This window comes from Asterias amurensis, chromosome 1, assembly GCF_032118995.1.
Source record: "Asterias amurensis chromosome 1, ASM3211899v1".
Lineage (NCBI taxonomy): Eukaryota > Metazoa > Echinodermata > Asteroidea > Forcipulatida > Asteriidae > Asterias > Asterias amurensis.
The window spans coordinates 18,581,413-18,599,670 of NC_092648.1; the positions used below are offsets into that span (position 1 = coordinate 18,581,413).

At 37.3% G+C, this 18,258-nt stretch overlaps 1 protein-coding gene across 4 annotated transcripts in view; it reads right to left on the reverse strand.

The window, feature by feature from the left end:
- LOC139948670 (uncharacterized) overlaps positions 1-16,848 on the reverse strand; it is a 33,528-nt gene extending 16,680 nt beyond the window's left edge. Inside the window, exon 1 of one of the 4 annotated variants that reach the window (XM_071946914.1) lies at positions 16,516-16,848. Coding sequence is in view for 1 of the 4 variants with exons in the window: in XM_071946904.1 (XP_071803005.1) it covers positions 1,943-1,983 (41 nt within the window). In the remaining 3 variants the exon portion in view is untranslated. Of the gene's footprint in view, positions 1-859; positions 986-1,942; positions 2,299-5,741; positions 5,847-16,515 lie in introns of those variants that run through there. The other 3 variants (XM_071946930.1, XM_071946904.1, XM_071946924.1) reach the window with 3 other exon arrangements.
- Between the last annotated feature and the right edge of the window lie 1,410 nt (positions 16,849-18,258).

Here is an 18,258-nt window from a genome sequence, read left to right on the forward strand (position 1 = left end):
AGCTGGAGCTGTTTATAACAAACTGGCTTCCGCGTGTCGGGCATGCAAGATTATCACGCGGAACGCAATTCATATCTATAGTAACAGCGCGTAATCTAAGCACACGCGCATAATCTAAGCACACGCGCGTACACACAACCCACGCACATTGAACAGATTCTTCACAAAGTTTTTTGGGGAAAATATTTCAATTGTTAAAGTGTCTATAACTGTATTTTTTAACGTTTTTTAACAAAGAGTAGTGACTCGATCTTGAACGTCCGTTTAAAACCTTGCAGGGTCGTTGCCGTGCGATAAAGGCCCGAGCCGATGGATGCCGAACCTGCCGCCTTTAAACGGCCGTTGAAGAACTCATCGCTACCCTTTTATTCACTTATTTAAAGCCACTGGACACTATTGGGAATTGTCAAAGACTAGTCTTCATACTTGGTGTATCTCAACATATGTATAAAATAACAAACCTGTGAAAATTTGAGCTCAATTGGACGTCGAAGTTGCAAGATAATAATGAAAGAAAAAACACCCTTGTCACACATAGTTGTTTGCTTTCTTATGCTTGATTTCGAGACCTCAAATTCTAAATCCGAGGTCTCAAAATCAAATTTGTGGAAAATTACTTCTTTCTCGAAAACTACATTACTTTAAAGGGAGCCGCTTCTCACAATGTTTTCTAATCTCAACAGCTCCCCATTACTTATTACCAAGAAAGGTTTTGTGCTAATAATTATTTTGAGCAATTACCAATAGTGTCCACTGCCCTTAATACTTGACACTGCGACTATTGGGTACGGGTGTAAATCTATCTGTATACACCCAAACCAACAAAGCACTCCTAATGGTAAAATTCTCAACAACTCACCCAAGTTTCAGTGTAGAACAGAATTGGTGAATATAAAATCACTGTATGGTCTAGTTACATGTACCCAACACCGATCAGAAAGCACTAATTTTCAACCAACTGTTACACCACCAGTTGCACAACCATCCACTGATTTCAATAATACTTTCATGTCCTTACATGCACTGTAGTAAAGAATCACTCTGACTGTATCCGTGACACTTTGCACCAATCTACGATGACAAGGAGTTTACATTTATAGCAGGCTGACCTAATCTATAAACCACACAGGGAAATACCACGCAGTCAGCAGTCAAGGGCCAGTACCACTGAACATAGAAACTTTTCATTCGCAGGGAATTTCCCTCTCTCGTGTTTATGTCCCTGATTGTGAGTCAACACTTTGCATTAATACAACTATACACCCAGACACGAGACCAGTTCTTATACTTTGTGGTTGTGGCGTTATATTTCCTGTACTCTCCCAGTACGTGACGTATTACACTCGCCTGCTTCCGTATTTGGGAATACTACAGTCAAAATGGAACAAGCGTGGCTAGTGAGATCGTCATGTTTTTAACATTGCTTCTAGCAATGAACTTCCTCTCTCATGTGCGGAACATGACTCTTTCCTCATTGAAAGTTTTTATAGACTTATTTCAACTATAGACTTACAAGTAATTCAGGCCTGGAATTACAGTGGAGGTCATGGCCTGTTGCCCTTGGTTTTGGCCTGGGTGCCTCCATCAAAAGTTTCAAATAGACTTTTTTTCCCAAATAGAAGTGCCCTTTGCAAAATGAAAATGGCCTTACCCTCTTAGAGATTTAATCCAAGCCTGCTATATAATCATTTATCATTGATTTAAAATGTATTAATAAATATAGGACTTGTGATGTAACAAATAAAACAAAACTGATCTACATCAACACACTATCTTTCCTTTGTCAAAGACGGTGCCTAATGCCAAACTAAATAACTTTAAAAAACAATGTTCCCCTCAGTAGGAACAATATTCCAAAAGTTCAATATGCTATGTGTCCCAATAGAGTTGAAACCGTAACAATTTCTGGTGACATGATGCACACTATGTCATGTGTACTTACCTCACAATGCAAATCAACTGCAGAACAGATTCACACATCATCTCACTACATTTCCCAAATTGTCATATCACCTGTTGTAACAAGTTCTAGTAAAGGTACACGTCCAGCAGCACAAAAACCCACAACAGTTGCAACATCATGTTACTCCTACATACTTTGTTGTAACACGGAACTGACTTCACTGGGCATTTCACAAACCCTTTCACACAATACACGTTGCACTGACGCAATTCCAACAAAATTTGGACTTTCCCTCTCTCAGTCACATACGAACGAAGTAACAATGACGCGAGCATGAGTGAGTGGGCAACCTATGATGTGTTTTTTTCGTCCATTATCCTGAAAGCAGAGTCTACCTGTCCATCTCTTACCGTGTGGGAGGTGTCAAAACAAGTCGATGTAAGAGGTGTTTTGCTGTATGCTATACATATCTACACCCAGTAAACAGTAGGAGTTAAGGGTCAATCAATTACCTGATCCCGTGATATTTTGACTGAGTTGCCACACTGTCTGCACTTTGGAGCCCAACGTGACCCAACGAGGCTGCTATAGTTTATATTGGTACTAACTAGCCTAAAGGACAATGTGGGTAGCTAGTGTATTAGGAGTGCAAATAGACCTTGCTCTAAGGGTGGAGACACCATTTTTCTTACAACTGACTAGTCTGAGTGATTATCAGAAATGGACAATAATTGCATGGTATAAATTTGCTACCATTATTTCTCGCCTTGATAAAATAATTAGAATAGTGACCTCGTTTTTGAGTAAAATCTCATGAAATGCGAGACAGGCGACTGTGATTTAAACTTTCTTGTGTTGGGCACTGATTTACGCAAGTTCTCTCAATATTCAAAACAATTAGGGACTTATGAGACCCTAGGTACCAGCAGACTTACCCAGTATATCTATTGTTCTTGTTGATGTGTGCAAGCTCAGAACTAGTCTACCAAAAACAATGGAAATTAACTGGTAAGTCTGCTGTCACCTAGCGTTCCCAATTCCCCCGTAGCAAAGTTGGTGGTAAACAACATTTTTTTTTAAACCATGGATGGACAAAGAAAGATCAAGTGTATGTAATGGAGCTTGCAGCTCCAAAATTCCATCAACATTTTTCAGAAAACCCAATACATGATGTATCGCCCACGAATGTTCAACAGTGTTCAGTCCAAAATGAAGTAATTTTTTTTAAACAAATGAATAAACACAATGATACTCATTTACATCTGTCATAACCTGATACAAAAAAAGGTGAACTTCGGAACATTGGTTTACATTCAGGAAGTAAAACAAATCCTTAGTCCAAGTAATCAAATACCGAAAATGATGGCATCAATATAAGTTTTTCCAAACAACCCTTCAATTCATAGTCTGTTGACATTTGGACTGTTTATACCCATTTCATTCAAAGTGCAATTTCATCTTCACTTCAGTCTTCATACATTCTTCAGTCTTCATACATAGCAACTGTCCTTAGTCTAAGATATTACAATTAACTTGTTCCTAAGCAAAATCTAAATCGAACAATCTTCGCTCAAGTTTGTCTTTCATGCATTTGACATCAATTTTTGATCGAATTCAAAAGTGTAAGTGATGAAATTACAACAAAAGTTTGTGTTGGAAATGAGAGTCCATTCTAAAATTAATTTGAAATTATGCAAGACATTTATTGTGCAGTTGGGCACTAATATCTATTTAATAATAAGGTTTTGAACCATTTAAAATTCGCTTCAATTCCAAAATGATTAAAGTTGACAATAACAAGATATCATGTTACGCAGCGGTGACGTCATCTGATCAGATGAAAAGGGCCCTCTTTGGGGGGGTATTCCCTCACAAGTATTACATTTTACCTCAAAGGGATTCGGCTGTCAGGGAAAAACAATTTAATAGAATAATAGAATTTAAAATAATAACTACAAGGTAATGGGTATTTTGGCGGAAGACTGGGTGGAATCCCTGATCAAACACCTTACCCCGGGTTGTGACGAGCTGATTTCTCGTTTTCATTGACAAAGTTTTTCAATTCTGTGTACTGGTAATCAAATATGCAGCATAGTCAAATCAGTTTCAGTTTCAACTCTAGTGTATTGAAGACTGAGAAGGTTTAGAGTCTACGTGCAATACAAAGAGTATCTTTTTCGACGGAAAGTCAATTGAGGTGTACAATGATGGTTTTGGAAGAGGACATTCAGTCCAAAACCAATGGTTCTCAAGAAGCATTTTGAAACTAACCTCATCAAATTTTATGGGGGGGTTTTCCCGATTTTCTTTTCTTAAAGGAAACACAAAACACAGTGTCCACAGATTTACATTAAACTTACACAGTTTGAAGATAATGATAGTAGGAGGCTTCCCTTAAAATATTACTTGCTGAGGTGCTGTAGTTTGTGAGAAATGAGTAAAACAATGTCACAAAAATACGATAACATGCTAAAAATAACATTGTGACTTGTTTTACTCATTTAAAATAAAAACAGTACCTCAGTAAGCAATATTTTAAGGAAAGCCTTCTACCCTCATTATCTTCAAACCGTGTAAGTTAATTTAATGTAAATCTGTGGAAATTTTGTTTTGTGTCCTACAAAAAGGAAAAACCTAAAACAAAAACAAAAACAGCTGATGTTTTTTGTCCGACGATTCACACAACACACAATCATGAATACTATCTGCGAATACTTCGTCAGTTCTATCACTATTATGCAAAAAGAGGTATGTCATCAGGGAAAATGTCAAAGATGGCGATAACACTTACACCATAACAGTCTCGTAGCGCCCACTCTGAAAAAGCCCTATAGGAAACTCTCACATAATGCAAGAGAAGGGAAGATAATATAATGTGTCTCTTATTGTGTTATTGCAACAGTACCAACCATGGAGTTTGCTTCCCCCATTTTAGGTGATTTTCACACTCCCTGTTCAATTGTCTTTGTTTACCTTCGGTTTTAGGGGAACCAACTGATTGTTTTAAAACAATACAATAAAACTAACCTGTGAAAATTACATATCAAAAGGTAGTCACGCTTTTGAACTATCACCAAAAATCTGGAATGATTATGTCCACCCAGGAAGAATAGTCTGTAATTGGTAAAATCTGAGAAAATCTGACAGCAACGCTTCTTTTTTTTTGAGGGGATATATTATAAAACTGTCTTTTTCCATGACCACATTACTTCAAAGTGAAAAGATTATCAAAGTGCTTTTAAACAATCGAAAGATGCTGTACTTCTAGCTTACCAAGTAAATTTTGCACTTGAGTGATTACCAAACTAATTATACCAAGAGTATACCTTCCCTTTAACTTGAGAAAAAAACTTATTTTGATTCACTTGATAGTTAAGAATCTTAACAGTACATTCATGTTCAATTACTGAAGCCTATACATTATAATCAAACCCAGGACGATGTATTTAGTCATAAATACCTTGATTTTAACCACACCCAAAATGACCCCAGGGATGGCCTTGTTCACTACTCCTAAACTCAATAACCTACACAATAGTTAGAAGAACAGTAACTTTGTTTCAACACAGTTAAATTGTTAATGAATTGTTCTTCATTGGCAGTGATTTCCCAGATCACACACCGCTGCTGCACTATGATGGACGGAGCATACCCTTCACATTGTACCAGGTGAACATTATAGAGTGTATGATTACACATGAGGTTGAGTGACAAAGAGATCAACTTGGGTATACACATACACACTGAACCATGGGCACCTAATCCATGCTACGGCTACACACTAAAGCCCTCCCAGTGTATGTAAACCCATGAATAGAATCACAGATAAAGAACCCACCTTTCGTTTCCCACTTTATCACTCCAGCACAACGACAATCCGGGGTACAGTACAATCCGGCAGTAAACTGCACATCTCTGGGCCCTCGGAGCTCATCAAGTCCCCCACCGGACACCCCACAGCACTTAACATGTGTAAATCCGTATTACTTCAGTCAATGGAAGGGTGGGATAAGTTTTGAGCTCTGGGCCAGTTTCCGTTAGCAATCATGAGTTAGTACGGCGTGCCAGTGTGTGTGTGTATGGAACGGCAATGAGAGAGCATTAGTAATATAAGTCTGGACTGTTTGTGAGGCACGCGTGCAGCAGTGACTCACTGTTACTGATGTGATTCATAGAAAAACTGTCACCAAAAAAGTTGAACGTTTGTCTGCAACTGGTGATTGTTCAGACTTTCAAATTTCTGGTGGTTTTCTTGACCAAGTATTCACAGTGAAGTAGTTGTCTTTGTACTATGGATGCATGCAAGCCGTACACAGATCATCTGATTTTATGTACAGTACACAAATCATCTGATTTTATGTACAGTACACTATACATCCTATTTTGAAAAATTTGAGCATTTTAGACTTGTGTCATCAATTCTAAGAAAAAAAACCCTGCTCAGTTAAGTACTTTGACATAAACAATTCTTTAAAAAAAATTGTGTTCGTACAAGATTGTACTTTGAAGATCTTACAATCTTTTCTCTGAACATTCAAAACCAATAGTTTAGTTTAGTTTAGTATAGTTTGTTTTCATTCTCTTAGTATAGTTTGTTTTCATTCTCTCATTTACAATTAACGTAAAAATCTTTGGGCTTGGTGAAATACTTTGACATAAACATTCTTACAACAAATGGTATTGGAACAACATTGTGATTTGCAGATCTTACAATCTTTTCTCTGAACATTCAAAATCAATAGTTAGTTAAGTTTTTTTATTCTCCAACTGGTGTTTGATGACTGGACAAACATCATAAACATTTTGTTGGGAGACTCTCTTTGTGTCTTTCATCAGAGGATTGACCCAGATTATTCAGAATGTGTCATCACGAGGTCCGAGGTCATGAAAGTTGAGTTTAAGGTCATTCCACAATTTGAATGTCAAAGTATCTTCATGAAAGAGACAGGACAACTTTAGTGACAATACATTTTTACCGACTGATTAAAAACATATACTTTTCAAAAAGTTTGCTGTCCAGTACAAAAAGTCCATGTTCATATCTTTCTAGAAAAACCATGCTTAAAATATCAAAAGCTTTCCCATAGTAAATTTGTGGCAACTTTAGTGACAACATTTTACAGACTTATTTAAAAACATTCACAAGTTTGCTGTACATATTATGGCCAGTACAAAATGTCCATTTTCAGATCTTTCTAGAAAGATCATACTTGAAATATCAAAAGCTTGCCCATAGTAAATTTGTGACATACATTTTACAGACTGATTGAAAAACATTCAAAAGTTTGTTGCCATGTTATGGTGGTCCAAATTGTCCATATTTTTCTAGAAAGATAATGCTTGAAATATCAAAAGCTTCCCCATCTTTTCTAAACAACACCTACAGGGATGTTGGTACTCCACAAACTTATTTGGGAAAGTGGTTTAAAAGTTTATTCATAAATACCCCAGACAGTTTCTCCACTCCTATTGGTGGAGAGCGCGTCACATGGGGGTGTTTAAACGGTTGATAATGACCAGTGTTACTGACCGGCTGGCTTTCACGGGTCAGGCGCGCAAGATTATCACGCGGAACGCAATTCATAGCTATTAGTAACAGCGCGTTTTCTATTTCTAAGCGCGCGCACATAATCCATTTCTAAGCGCACCCACATAATCTATTTCTAAGCGCGCACGCGTCACACAACCCACGCGCAACAGACTCTTCACAAAGGTTTTTTTTTTTATATTTCAAACCTTGAATTTTCAATTGTCAAAGTGTCTGTAATTGTACCAGAGTGGCCTGAAGGCTAAAAAAGAAAAAAGAAGACAAAAAGAGACTCGCCAATTAAAAGAGAATGAAGAAGTTACAAAGTACAACATTTACTATCTGAAAAAGAACAGTTAAAAAAAAACACCTGTTATTTTACATGTCAATAATTAGCACAGTTCCCTAATAGCATCAAAAACCATCTGCCATTACAATTGTGTGTATGAAATCTGCCTGAACTTTAAAGTTATTTTTAGCACAATTGGCTCCTACATTTGTAGCTATAGCGGACGGCGCTATTTAAAATCATTGAAAGTTTTTCTATACTTGTTTCCCACTTCCTAAGCCATGATATTAGAGCTAAGGTGGTGTAGCGATCCTCACCCTACTACAAGATCCATCATAATTATTCCGTCTGGATGACTTCCTTTATTTTGATACAAATAATGATGGTGCTAAGGTGCTGAGTAACTCTGTCATTACACTGGAGGACAACAACACTCGCTTCTTGAACTCTGTTTAAAATTAAGAAAGTATTACGCAACCCGCTGTGAACTGCAAGAACCTAGGCCTCTTGTCACCAATCAGGCTTGGTGGTCTAGTGGTACAGGTAAGACATGAATGGTGGGGGACATGGGTTCGAATCTCACTCGAGTAGGTAGTATACCTGTGGAGCTTTTCATTTTTATGCTTTTTAAACTTTCATAAGACCATAATCAATATTGTTAAGACCAGTCAAGCTGTTTTCTTCAAATATAACACTTGTTGAACAGATTTTGACTTGAAAAAAAATCTGGGGACAAAATAAATCTTCACTCATATAATTTCCATTTCCAGAATGCTCACTTAGTGTAAAAAGTTGTACTTGTTCCATTAAGTCCTGTTAATATACCATGCATCTTGCGTCACAATTGGGAAAACAGAGCGTACTGATTCTTTGCTTCATCAAAAATTCATTTCGCATACACTTTTGCGAAAAGTATGAACCGTGCTTTATTACTGTATGATTTACTGGCCTCTGCTCATTGCTCAAGTCACTCGACTTGGGGCCAGTGATCTAGAAAGGATGCAAACTCTCAATACTAGTTTGATTCGGCGTTATTTGATTGAAATACCGCGTTTATAATATGAAATATTGACTTGGTGAAAAGGCAAGCAGACCATGAAAGGACAAAATAACAAGTCCCACTAGTTACAATTATAGAAACACTTGCCAACTTAAAGGTAGAGTTTTACTTTGGTACAAGCATCCAGTGAAACTATTTCATCTGAAATGTCCCATTGTTAGAAATGACACAAACATTTGAATCTGAGAAACGATTCATGCATAAACCGTTTCCAAGATTTATGCGGGCTGGTGAGATAAGTTGCGTTTACCAGAGATGTGTTTGGTAACTGCTGTCACCTCACTAAATATAAATTCATTTGACGATCATTTGTAAAAAATTTTGACAGTTTGCTGCTGTTTTCACAGCAAGTAGACATTGTATTCAGCTGGAACTTTCACAACTGATTTTAATTGTATCTTTCTTGATAATTGTACATTTAAATCAGCATTACCTTGAAAAAGAAAACAAACATGACCCTACCTTGAAGCCCCTTTTACACAAAGTATTTCTCCAGGAAATTACCACAAAAATTTGGCTGACTTTTGCACCTGTTGAATTGCTAACCCTGGAAAACTCCTGGGAAATGTCATTTACTGGGAAATGGCTACCCCTGCTTAGGGTAGGGTTAGGCGACTTCGACTACAGTGTGTCTCTGTTGTTGAAGAATAGCCATAGCTGTTGCAGAAGTCGAGTGTTTCGGACACAGCCTTAAAAGCAAGATAACCAAAGGGTGCCCTAACTGAGAACTCATTTTCTCAAGGAAAGGAGGTGACGTTCGAAATCCCAGGGAGCTCCTGGAGTTCTGGGAATTGGCTCTAGTGTGAACAGGGTTTTGAACATTCACCAAGTCTCCCTGTGTTGAGCACAGCTAATCGATCAAAACCAAATGTGAAATACCTATTTTACCCATTTTTGGAAAGCAATATTTTTATCAGCAGCTCTAAAAATACAATTAAGCAGACTGTTCAAGCAGCCCCATTTCATGGAACATAAGTGTCTGGAACATTTTTAAAGAATATTTCATACAAAAACAAAACTAATTTGGCAGGGTATGTATCTACTCAAGCTGAACTTGTTTGTTCTTAATATCTTATTTGCAAGCAATGACCAGCCAGCATTTTTGCCTCACTTCCCTTAACAAGGCAAAGTAAACATTCTGCCCTGGGGACTTTTATATTAACTCTTTCAAGCGTTGACCCGTCACAAGCAACCAGTTTAAATCCCTTCAGAAAATTTGTTGTAAAACGAGAAATAAAGACCCCACAGCCACACAGTTTTCAGAATGGGAAAAGGGACTCTTGTAAGTGCTATTGTGATTTTTTTTTTTTTGCAAAAGACACAAGTAAAAAATTAATGTATATTATGATCAACTTATCACTAAAAGAAAAATGGTGCAGAAACTACTGTTGCCAATTAATTTTAAACTCAACACCATGTGTATCTATCAAGATTAAAATCACTTGACTTGATTGATTGATTGATTTGGTTTGATTAGATTGATCTAAAAGTTAAATTTCCTGTTGGCCTTACTCAAACCATTGAGAGAAACAAAATTTTAAAATATCAAAATCATCTTGCTATTTGTTGCTATTCTTTAAACAATTGGTCAGCTATTCAGCTGCACTCTACATAAGTCAAAATCAAATTAATATTCTAGTTTTTTTCAATTGCCTCTAAAAAACCACCCATAAATGTATAAACCATGAAGTTACATATTTTACGGCATGCAAATAAGGATTTAATGTATGGTGGTGGCTGGCGTCAGAGTTTAAATGTCAACTCAAGGCAGTAATTTACTAACGACATCAAAGACGTCACAACTGCAATATCAGATGACACAGGGACACACGGCCCATAAAGCATACGTGTACAATACATGTGTGTTTCATTAAATCAAATACAGTAACAGGGCAAACTCGAACGTATGGACTTTACTCCGCCATGGCAGTGGGCCAGTCAATTTATTTGTTTGAATAAAATTATACACACACCAAGTGCCTGGCAATTCAAAGTAATATCTAAGTGTTTGAGCATTTTGAACTATCAGCAATAATTATCTAGTTCAGAAGCTGAACTACTTTACAGGCATGTACAGACCTGCCGCAAATTTGTCTATGAAATATTGTGAAACAAGTTGAAACAGGGACTCAAGCCTGTAATTCAATTTTGAGTAGTTTTCTTTATGCAGTAATCAGAGGTATAGCCTACAAGGTACACAATGCAAATCAAATTTTCATGTGAAAATGTTTGATGCAAGCCCAGTGCAAATTCTGTCTGAAAAAAAATTGAACATTGTAAGTGCTGTGAACGACCTATTAATTACAGTTGTACCAAAAAAGAAGACCAAAATATGCATAAGGAATGCAGTTAGAAACCTCAACGTTCATTCTAATTCAGATAATTTATAAAGCACTTGATCAGTTCTGGTAAACAGAAACGATTCTGGTAAACTCATTAACAACCTACATACAAGACTAGTCAGTCCATCAAGTCATACAGAGTTCAATGCTTAATACCCTGTCCAGCACAGATGTGAAGATCAACTCACTTCTAATAGAGAGTTGGAGGCTGGTACAATACAGCCCAGTAAGTACCAGGGTTTTACAGGCATGTTATTTGGTCCTTGGAAAAAAAGTGGGACAATATTTTTGGAGCACTAGGCCTGAACAATACTTGTTTAAATAGTGTTTAATACATATATGTTTAATATGTTTAATACATATTATTTTTCAGGCTAATTAATCACCATTTTTCTGAGGGCAAAACAAATTGGAAATAAGACTTTAAAGTAGGAAGAATATCATGCCTGGTTTTAGGGTAGTATGGTATAGTATTCAAGACACTGACAATCTAACAGTAACCCTACACTTGTGGACGAATCGTTACATTTTTTTTTGCCATAAAGCATTTAAACTCTCTCAGCAAATCTCGCGACTCTGGCAATGTTCTCGCGGGACTGCTGTTCTCATGAGAGCAGTTAGTCTCATGCAGAGCAGCAGTCTTTCGAGGGTGAATGTGAGAGAGCCAGTATGCTATCACTGCAACAAACATTTTATTGACTTGTCCACAAGTATACCAGTGACCCTGGATGGACGAATGCTGATGAATGTATGCAACACAATTTCAGTACAATGAAAGTCGTCAATTTGTGAATAAAGCCGTCTCTGACGCCAAAATTAAAATCTTTAAAATTCAATTTAAAGAAGTGTTGTTTTATATTCAATAACTCTTTCAAAGTTTCCTTGTATTTATTGATTCAAATATGAAATTCTGCTACAAAAATACCACAAAAAACAACTTCATACATAATGCTGTCTAAGATTCAGCACTTCATTTGACACAAACTGATAAAATGAACTGATTTCAACAACTTGACAGATGGGCAATAAGCAGTCAAAGCTTATCAAGTTGATAGACATGAACTTGCTGACTTGACCAGGTGTTCTTTGTTCCTCTATCCAAGAGATTTTCCTTAATACTAATACCTATTTGACGTATTTTTGGTGTATTCTTTTAGTTTGAAGAATGTATCAGACAAAAAAAATCAATCAGTGAGGCAGAGCTGAAAAAAATTGCGTCTTCCAATTGCAGTAAGGGAAGTTTAGTAGTACAATTGTGAGATCTTTAGGAAATGACTTAAATAATCAGGGAGATTTCCAAATGTGTTATCAGAACATGGAAAGATGGATTTACTTTCAGGGAACTTTCTGCAGAATCAGGGAGTGTTGGCAGAGAGCAGCTCTGAGCACTGGCTCTGAGTAAAAGCATGACAATTAAGAAGACACCCCCAAAAATGAACTATAATTTTTTCCACGTTTTCATAATTGAGTGTTCCCTAGCAGTGCCTCAATCTTAACACACCTGGTTGCTACTGGATACCATACTTCACTTCAGTGGGTAGCTAGCTAGACCCTAGGGATGGTCTTTTTGACTTCACTAAAGCTTCTGCGGTCACACTCAGGTGAAGAAATAACAACTGTTTGCCCTTTGTACAGCAGAATGCAGCTCACCTAAATGTTACATCACTGCTATTGTTAGTTAAATGTTTGAAATTCCTTAAGTCACAGATCATGAGCGCAGTGATCAACAACAACTACATGAACACCTTTAGTTTCACCACCACTGCTATATAGAGCAACAGTTGAAAGAACATTTAAGTATACATTAAAGGAACACGTTGCCTTGGATTGGTCGAGTTGGTCTTTGAAAAGCGTTTGTAACCGTTTTTTATAAAATGCATATGGGTAGAAAGAGGTTGTAAAAGTAGAATACAATGATCCACACAAACATGCCTCGAAATTGCATGGATTTCTTTTACCTCGTCGACTAACACGTCGGCTATTTATGGGGGTCAAAATTTTGACTCCCATAAATGGCCGACCGTGTTAGTTCGCAGAGTAGTTCTAAGGACAACCACGCAATTTCGAGGCAAACTTGTGTGGACCATTGTATTCTACTTTTAAAACATCTTTCCAACCATATGCATTATATACAAACGGTTACAAACGCTTTTGTTTTGACCAACTCGTCCAATCCAAGGCAACATGTTCCTTTAATGTACCAGTGGGGGGTTTTTTAAGTAAAAAAAACTATAGATACTGGTAAACTTGCCCGTACAACCAACCATGTAATACTTTTCTGTTGAGGGAGCGTTGGCTCTGAAAAGAGCCGGTTTGGTCTTGACGATTCGAACAGCATACTCGTTTTCAGGAGAAATCTGTCATATGCCTAATGTCTTACATTTATTTTCACAATCTAGATTTCTATAAAACACACTGACTATTACAACCAACCTGTGAACACCTTCATATTTAATACTGACCCAACATGTTACTGTTAATCTTGGTTTGCCATTTTGTGAGTCAGTGTCCCAGTGTTATTCATTTAATTGCGCCGTTTTAGTTTTAAGCGATGTGGCGTTTACCTGCTTACCATAATTTTGACATGCAATTTGAATCCCAAAATTGCAAGCACGGCAGACAGTAAAACTACCCGTAGCATTGGAGCAAGAGGTCAATGGTTTACAACAAAATTTAAATCAGCTAATTTCAATTGCAGATTGAATAAAAAGCAAGTTATAATTTGGGAAATCTTCAAATGCTTGACTGAGATGGTATTTCATAAGAAACATTTGTATTAAACTTAAAAATCCGTGAGCTTTCAAACTGAATCTAATAAATTTTGTTTCGTCCTTATAATTAGAAAACCTGGGTCCAATTTCATATTAAGTCTCTAAACACAAACCCTGCTGAGCACAGGAACATCTTGCTTAGCTAGGTTACTAGCAAGATTACAGGATTAGACAACATTCCATAATGTTTGGGGACAGGTGCCGATTCATTTTTTGCTTAGCAAAGAAATTTGATATAGACAATATTTTCTTAAAACAGCTTTGTTTTAAGTAAATTTTATAAATAAACCTACTTTTCAATAAAACATAAATGACAAATAAGAGATTCTACTTCTAACAAATGGTCCGATCAGTCTGAGAGCTAGATTTCAATCTAAATGCAAACAAGGGTAAGTTTAACTTCTTTTAACTTGAATAAAACTAAACGTCTAAAAGATTGACGTATATCGGTGACGTATATCAAAGGAATACATTTAAAAGCAAGTTTGAACTTGTTCATAATGAAATTCAGCCATCTAGGGCCTATACTGTTGGGTATTTTTTTACTTCAGTGTTTAATGTGAAGGTGACAAAAGACTTTATGTCACATTTACCTCACATTTATGTCACATTTTTACGGCTATATTTGAGTATGGATGATTGACACTGAGCAGCATGCTTAAATGTTAAAATGTCAAGTATGACTCGTGGCTTAGGCTTTTACCAGTAGTTAGGGCCAATGCTTTTAGTTTTCCCTGATCTTTATGGCACAAATTGCCACAAAATATGACCACATATTGGCTGGGGAAAAATGCCCAGGTATAATCAACATTTCATAAAAACTACAATCAATTCTCAGCCTGCACATTTGGTTCAAACTTCTCTATAAATTTACTCTGTTACTTGGTTCGATTGCTCAAACCAATTTGCAGATAGAATGTAATGTAACTTTTGTTTTGACAAATTTCCGTATCCTGCCACAACTTTTGTAACCCATTTTTACCAAAAATATTATATCTCATTTAAGTAAATTAGATTCTAATTTGTTTCATAATGAATGAAAAAGTGGTGAGAGGATACAGGTTGTTTTCTCTTTTTTCTCATGGAGACTTGATACTGAGTTCTCACAGTTAACAATAAACAGTATATAATTATTGTCAAACTATTTATAATGTCTGCTACTTTTACAGTTACACCGACCTGCAGTTAGTCTACCACTCACCAGACTAGGCTTCAATATCCTACAGCAAATTACCTGAGTTGATTTACGCCTGCTGCTGTAGTGTTATTATTAAATACAATAATGCACAAATCAAAATTTAGCACTCATTCTACATAGAATCTAGCCCTGGCGGCCTTACACTTTCGTTTTATACTACAGTGACGTCCTGGACATCAGGGTACATTTCTGGGGCGGAAAATTTTCACAGCTTCATAACTCAAATCTTACCTGCAAGAAACCACTAGTTTCAACAGATTCACATTTTATGGCGGCATACATTTTTCTGCGGTGGGTTTTGGTCCTCATATATTCCTCACAAATCTGTCATTTTCGTGAAATAATGCAGCTCCAATGTTAAAAAATTTCCGTTTCGATCGTTTTCTCAGTGTTGTCTGTTGTCGTGCGTACGCGTATACATTCGCGTGCAAGACGCATGATGCAAGTTTAGACGCATGAATTCTCGGTCACCGTATCTTGACTGCACAGCTTTAACACGCAACACAATTCAAAATGTGCGCGTCGTGCGTGCGTCTTGCGTACACACGGCAGACTGTGAGAGGAGTACAAACAAAAATAGGAATTCCTTAACGTTGGGAGCTGCATTATTTCATTAAATTGACGGATTTGTGAAGAATAACTTACGATCAAAACCCACCGCAGAAAAACATATGCTGCCATGGAATGTGAATCTGTTGAAATTGGTGCTTTCTTGCAGGTAAGATTTAAGTTATGAAGCTGTGAAATTTTTTCGCCCCAGAAATGGGCCTCAATATTTAGGACTCTGTTCCTGTGTACAGAGAAAGAGTCCTATATAGGGCTACATAGAATCCTACATGAGAGTGCCCTTTACAAAAGAAAATTGTTTGCCCTTCCAGAATGAAGTTCAAGGCTTGGTTAGCGTACAATGAATACATATCATGCACTTCAAAGAATTAAAATTATCTGAAGTTGTGTTGTGTTACATGTATGTGCAGACCAGTGATGCAGTACAAGGAAATAAACTTACAAGTTCAGAGTACAAAATAAAAAGTATTTTCTTGATCTGATGGAAGGTTATTTTTCAAACTTATCACAGTTGGTCCTAATGGTCCCTATCTGTAATTCCCAATTTTGATATAGAATGATATTCTGTCTAAATCTCATACGTAACCAATTGCTTTCTTGTAGGATGTTGTTGTTGTGGGTTGGCCAATTTTGTGTTTAGTGTTTGTGAAGGCACCTTCAACCTTCCTTGCCAGCTTTCAACAAATCAAAGTAAAAATCTTCAGAAAATCACACCCTTTTTAAGCATCCATGGGGTTAAACGCAGTAGTATTTCGGACGTTATGTAAGTTCGTTAAAGATAAATATCAACAAATATCACACACAACTCAATAGGCCGATTTAAATTGACTCTATCATAATCTACGTGACTCGTCTCACCTTGGTTGTTGACGATCCGTACTGCAAGTTGATTTTCAGTCCTTCACTCCGAGTTCAAACATCTGACTGGAAGATTTGGTGGGTTGTCTTTCGGATAAAACAGGCAAACCTCAAGATGTTCTTAACTAATTACTTCTTTGTGTCTTTTGTCGTCAGTTGAATCGATCCAATGACTTGATAAAGGCGACCTAATAAATGGTTTTCTTCTGATCCCGCGGGAGATCCGACCTGTCGGTCGCACATTATCAAGCATCATGAAAACAACTAACTGTGACTGGTTTATTTGCGAAACAACTAGCACCGGCTATCTCACACACACACACACACACCCCGTACCACCAACACAGCATGCAGCAGCCAGTGCATATTTAATAGTACATGATGTGTACGGTGCACACACACTGATGTACCCACACAGTGTTTTCTGCATATGTTATAGTCTTATTTCAAGACTCTCCTGCTATTAACATCTCCCCGTGATCCATCGCCACAGGAGGGCGCGCTCTCACCATAGACTGCTATGGGAGTAATCTAACCACAGGAGGAGCAAGATAATAAACAACACAAGCGTCTTGAACCATTACTACAAACTATGCTTCTTGACGTCGTACATGTATGAAGTGACGTCCGAATACGGTCTAGGTGCAGACTCTCTTTATTAATTCCTAATTGCAGCTGGCCTGGATTCGGAACTTGGCCTTGTACCTAGCTAATACTAATTTTCATAGGATGGTGTGTAACAAAACAAACTTTTTGCAACAAAGGGAGACTTGAAGTTCATTATTATTAGGCATCATCAAAATGTTGCTTGAAAATGAAAAAGGGTTCCAGCGGAGAAAATACTTGTTTTATTACCGGGCCAAAGTTCACGAGACCTCAAAGGGTGAAATTAGGAGTTGGGGTCGGGTGGGGTCGGGTCGGGTCGCGTCGGGTGTGTGGGATGGGAGGGGCGGTCGTTCTTTGGGCCCTGGAGCTAAGTAAAAGAGCTGCTTAAGCAGACAATTTTGCGTAACAGTCCCTGCTAAGCGGAAATGAGCAGGAAACACAAATTGTACACGTTACATGTTATTTTGGCTGATAACCTCAATTGCGTAAGCCCAATATTGCTGTGCTTAGTACACTTGATTTTTTATGCTTATATAAAAAGCAGCTATGAAATTGGACCCTGCCGTGCACAAAGTGGCTACAAAATAATTACCACGTGTAATTTATTTAAAATGTTGTATGCCTAGCGCAAACAGCTCTATAATATTGAGCCTTGCTTGTGAAAACCTGAAAATTAAGAGCATAATAATTATGTTTAAAAACCCCTTTCCAATTTCCATTCGCCAAAAGTAAGTGTCTCCGTGGGTAAATTTAGGCATCTGATGCTGGGTTAGTGGGTTCGATGTCTGTTTTTAGAACACTACGAACTATCTTTACTTAATGATTATGTGACATCACTTTGTTTTTCCTCCATGCTCAACTCATGGACCGAGCACTGCGAGTTAAGACTCATATTATCTCTAGTTATGACGAGTTCTCGTCCTAACTCGTCCTAAAACTTAGGACTTGCATTATGTTTTTAGAAATCGACCCCATGTCACGTTTCATCATAAAAACTGCGTGGGTGTGGCCATTGATGGTATCATTTTCCGTTTTGTTTTCGTTGGGTTGGTTGGGAAAACAGAAAATCATGTGTTCCCATCAACCCAAACTGCTGACAAACACGCTTGATCATGATCATGACATTGCCATCCTGAT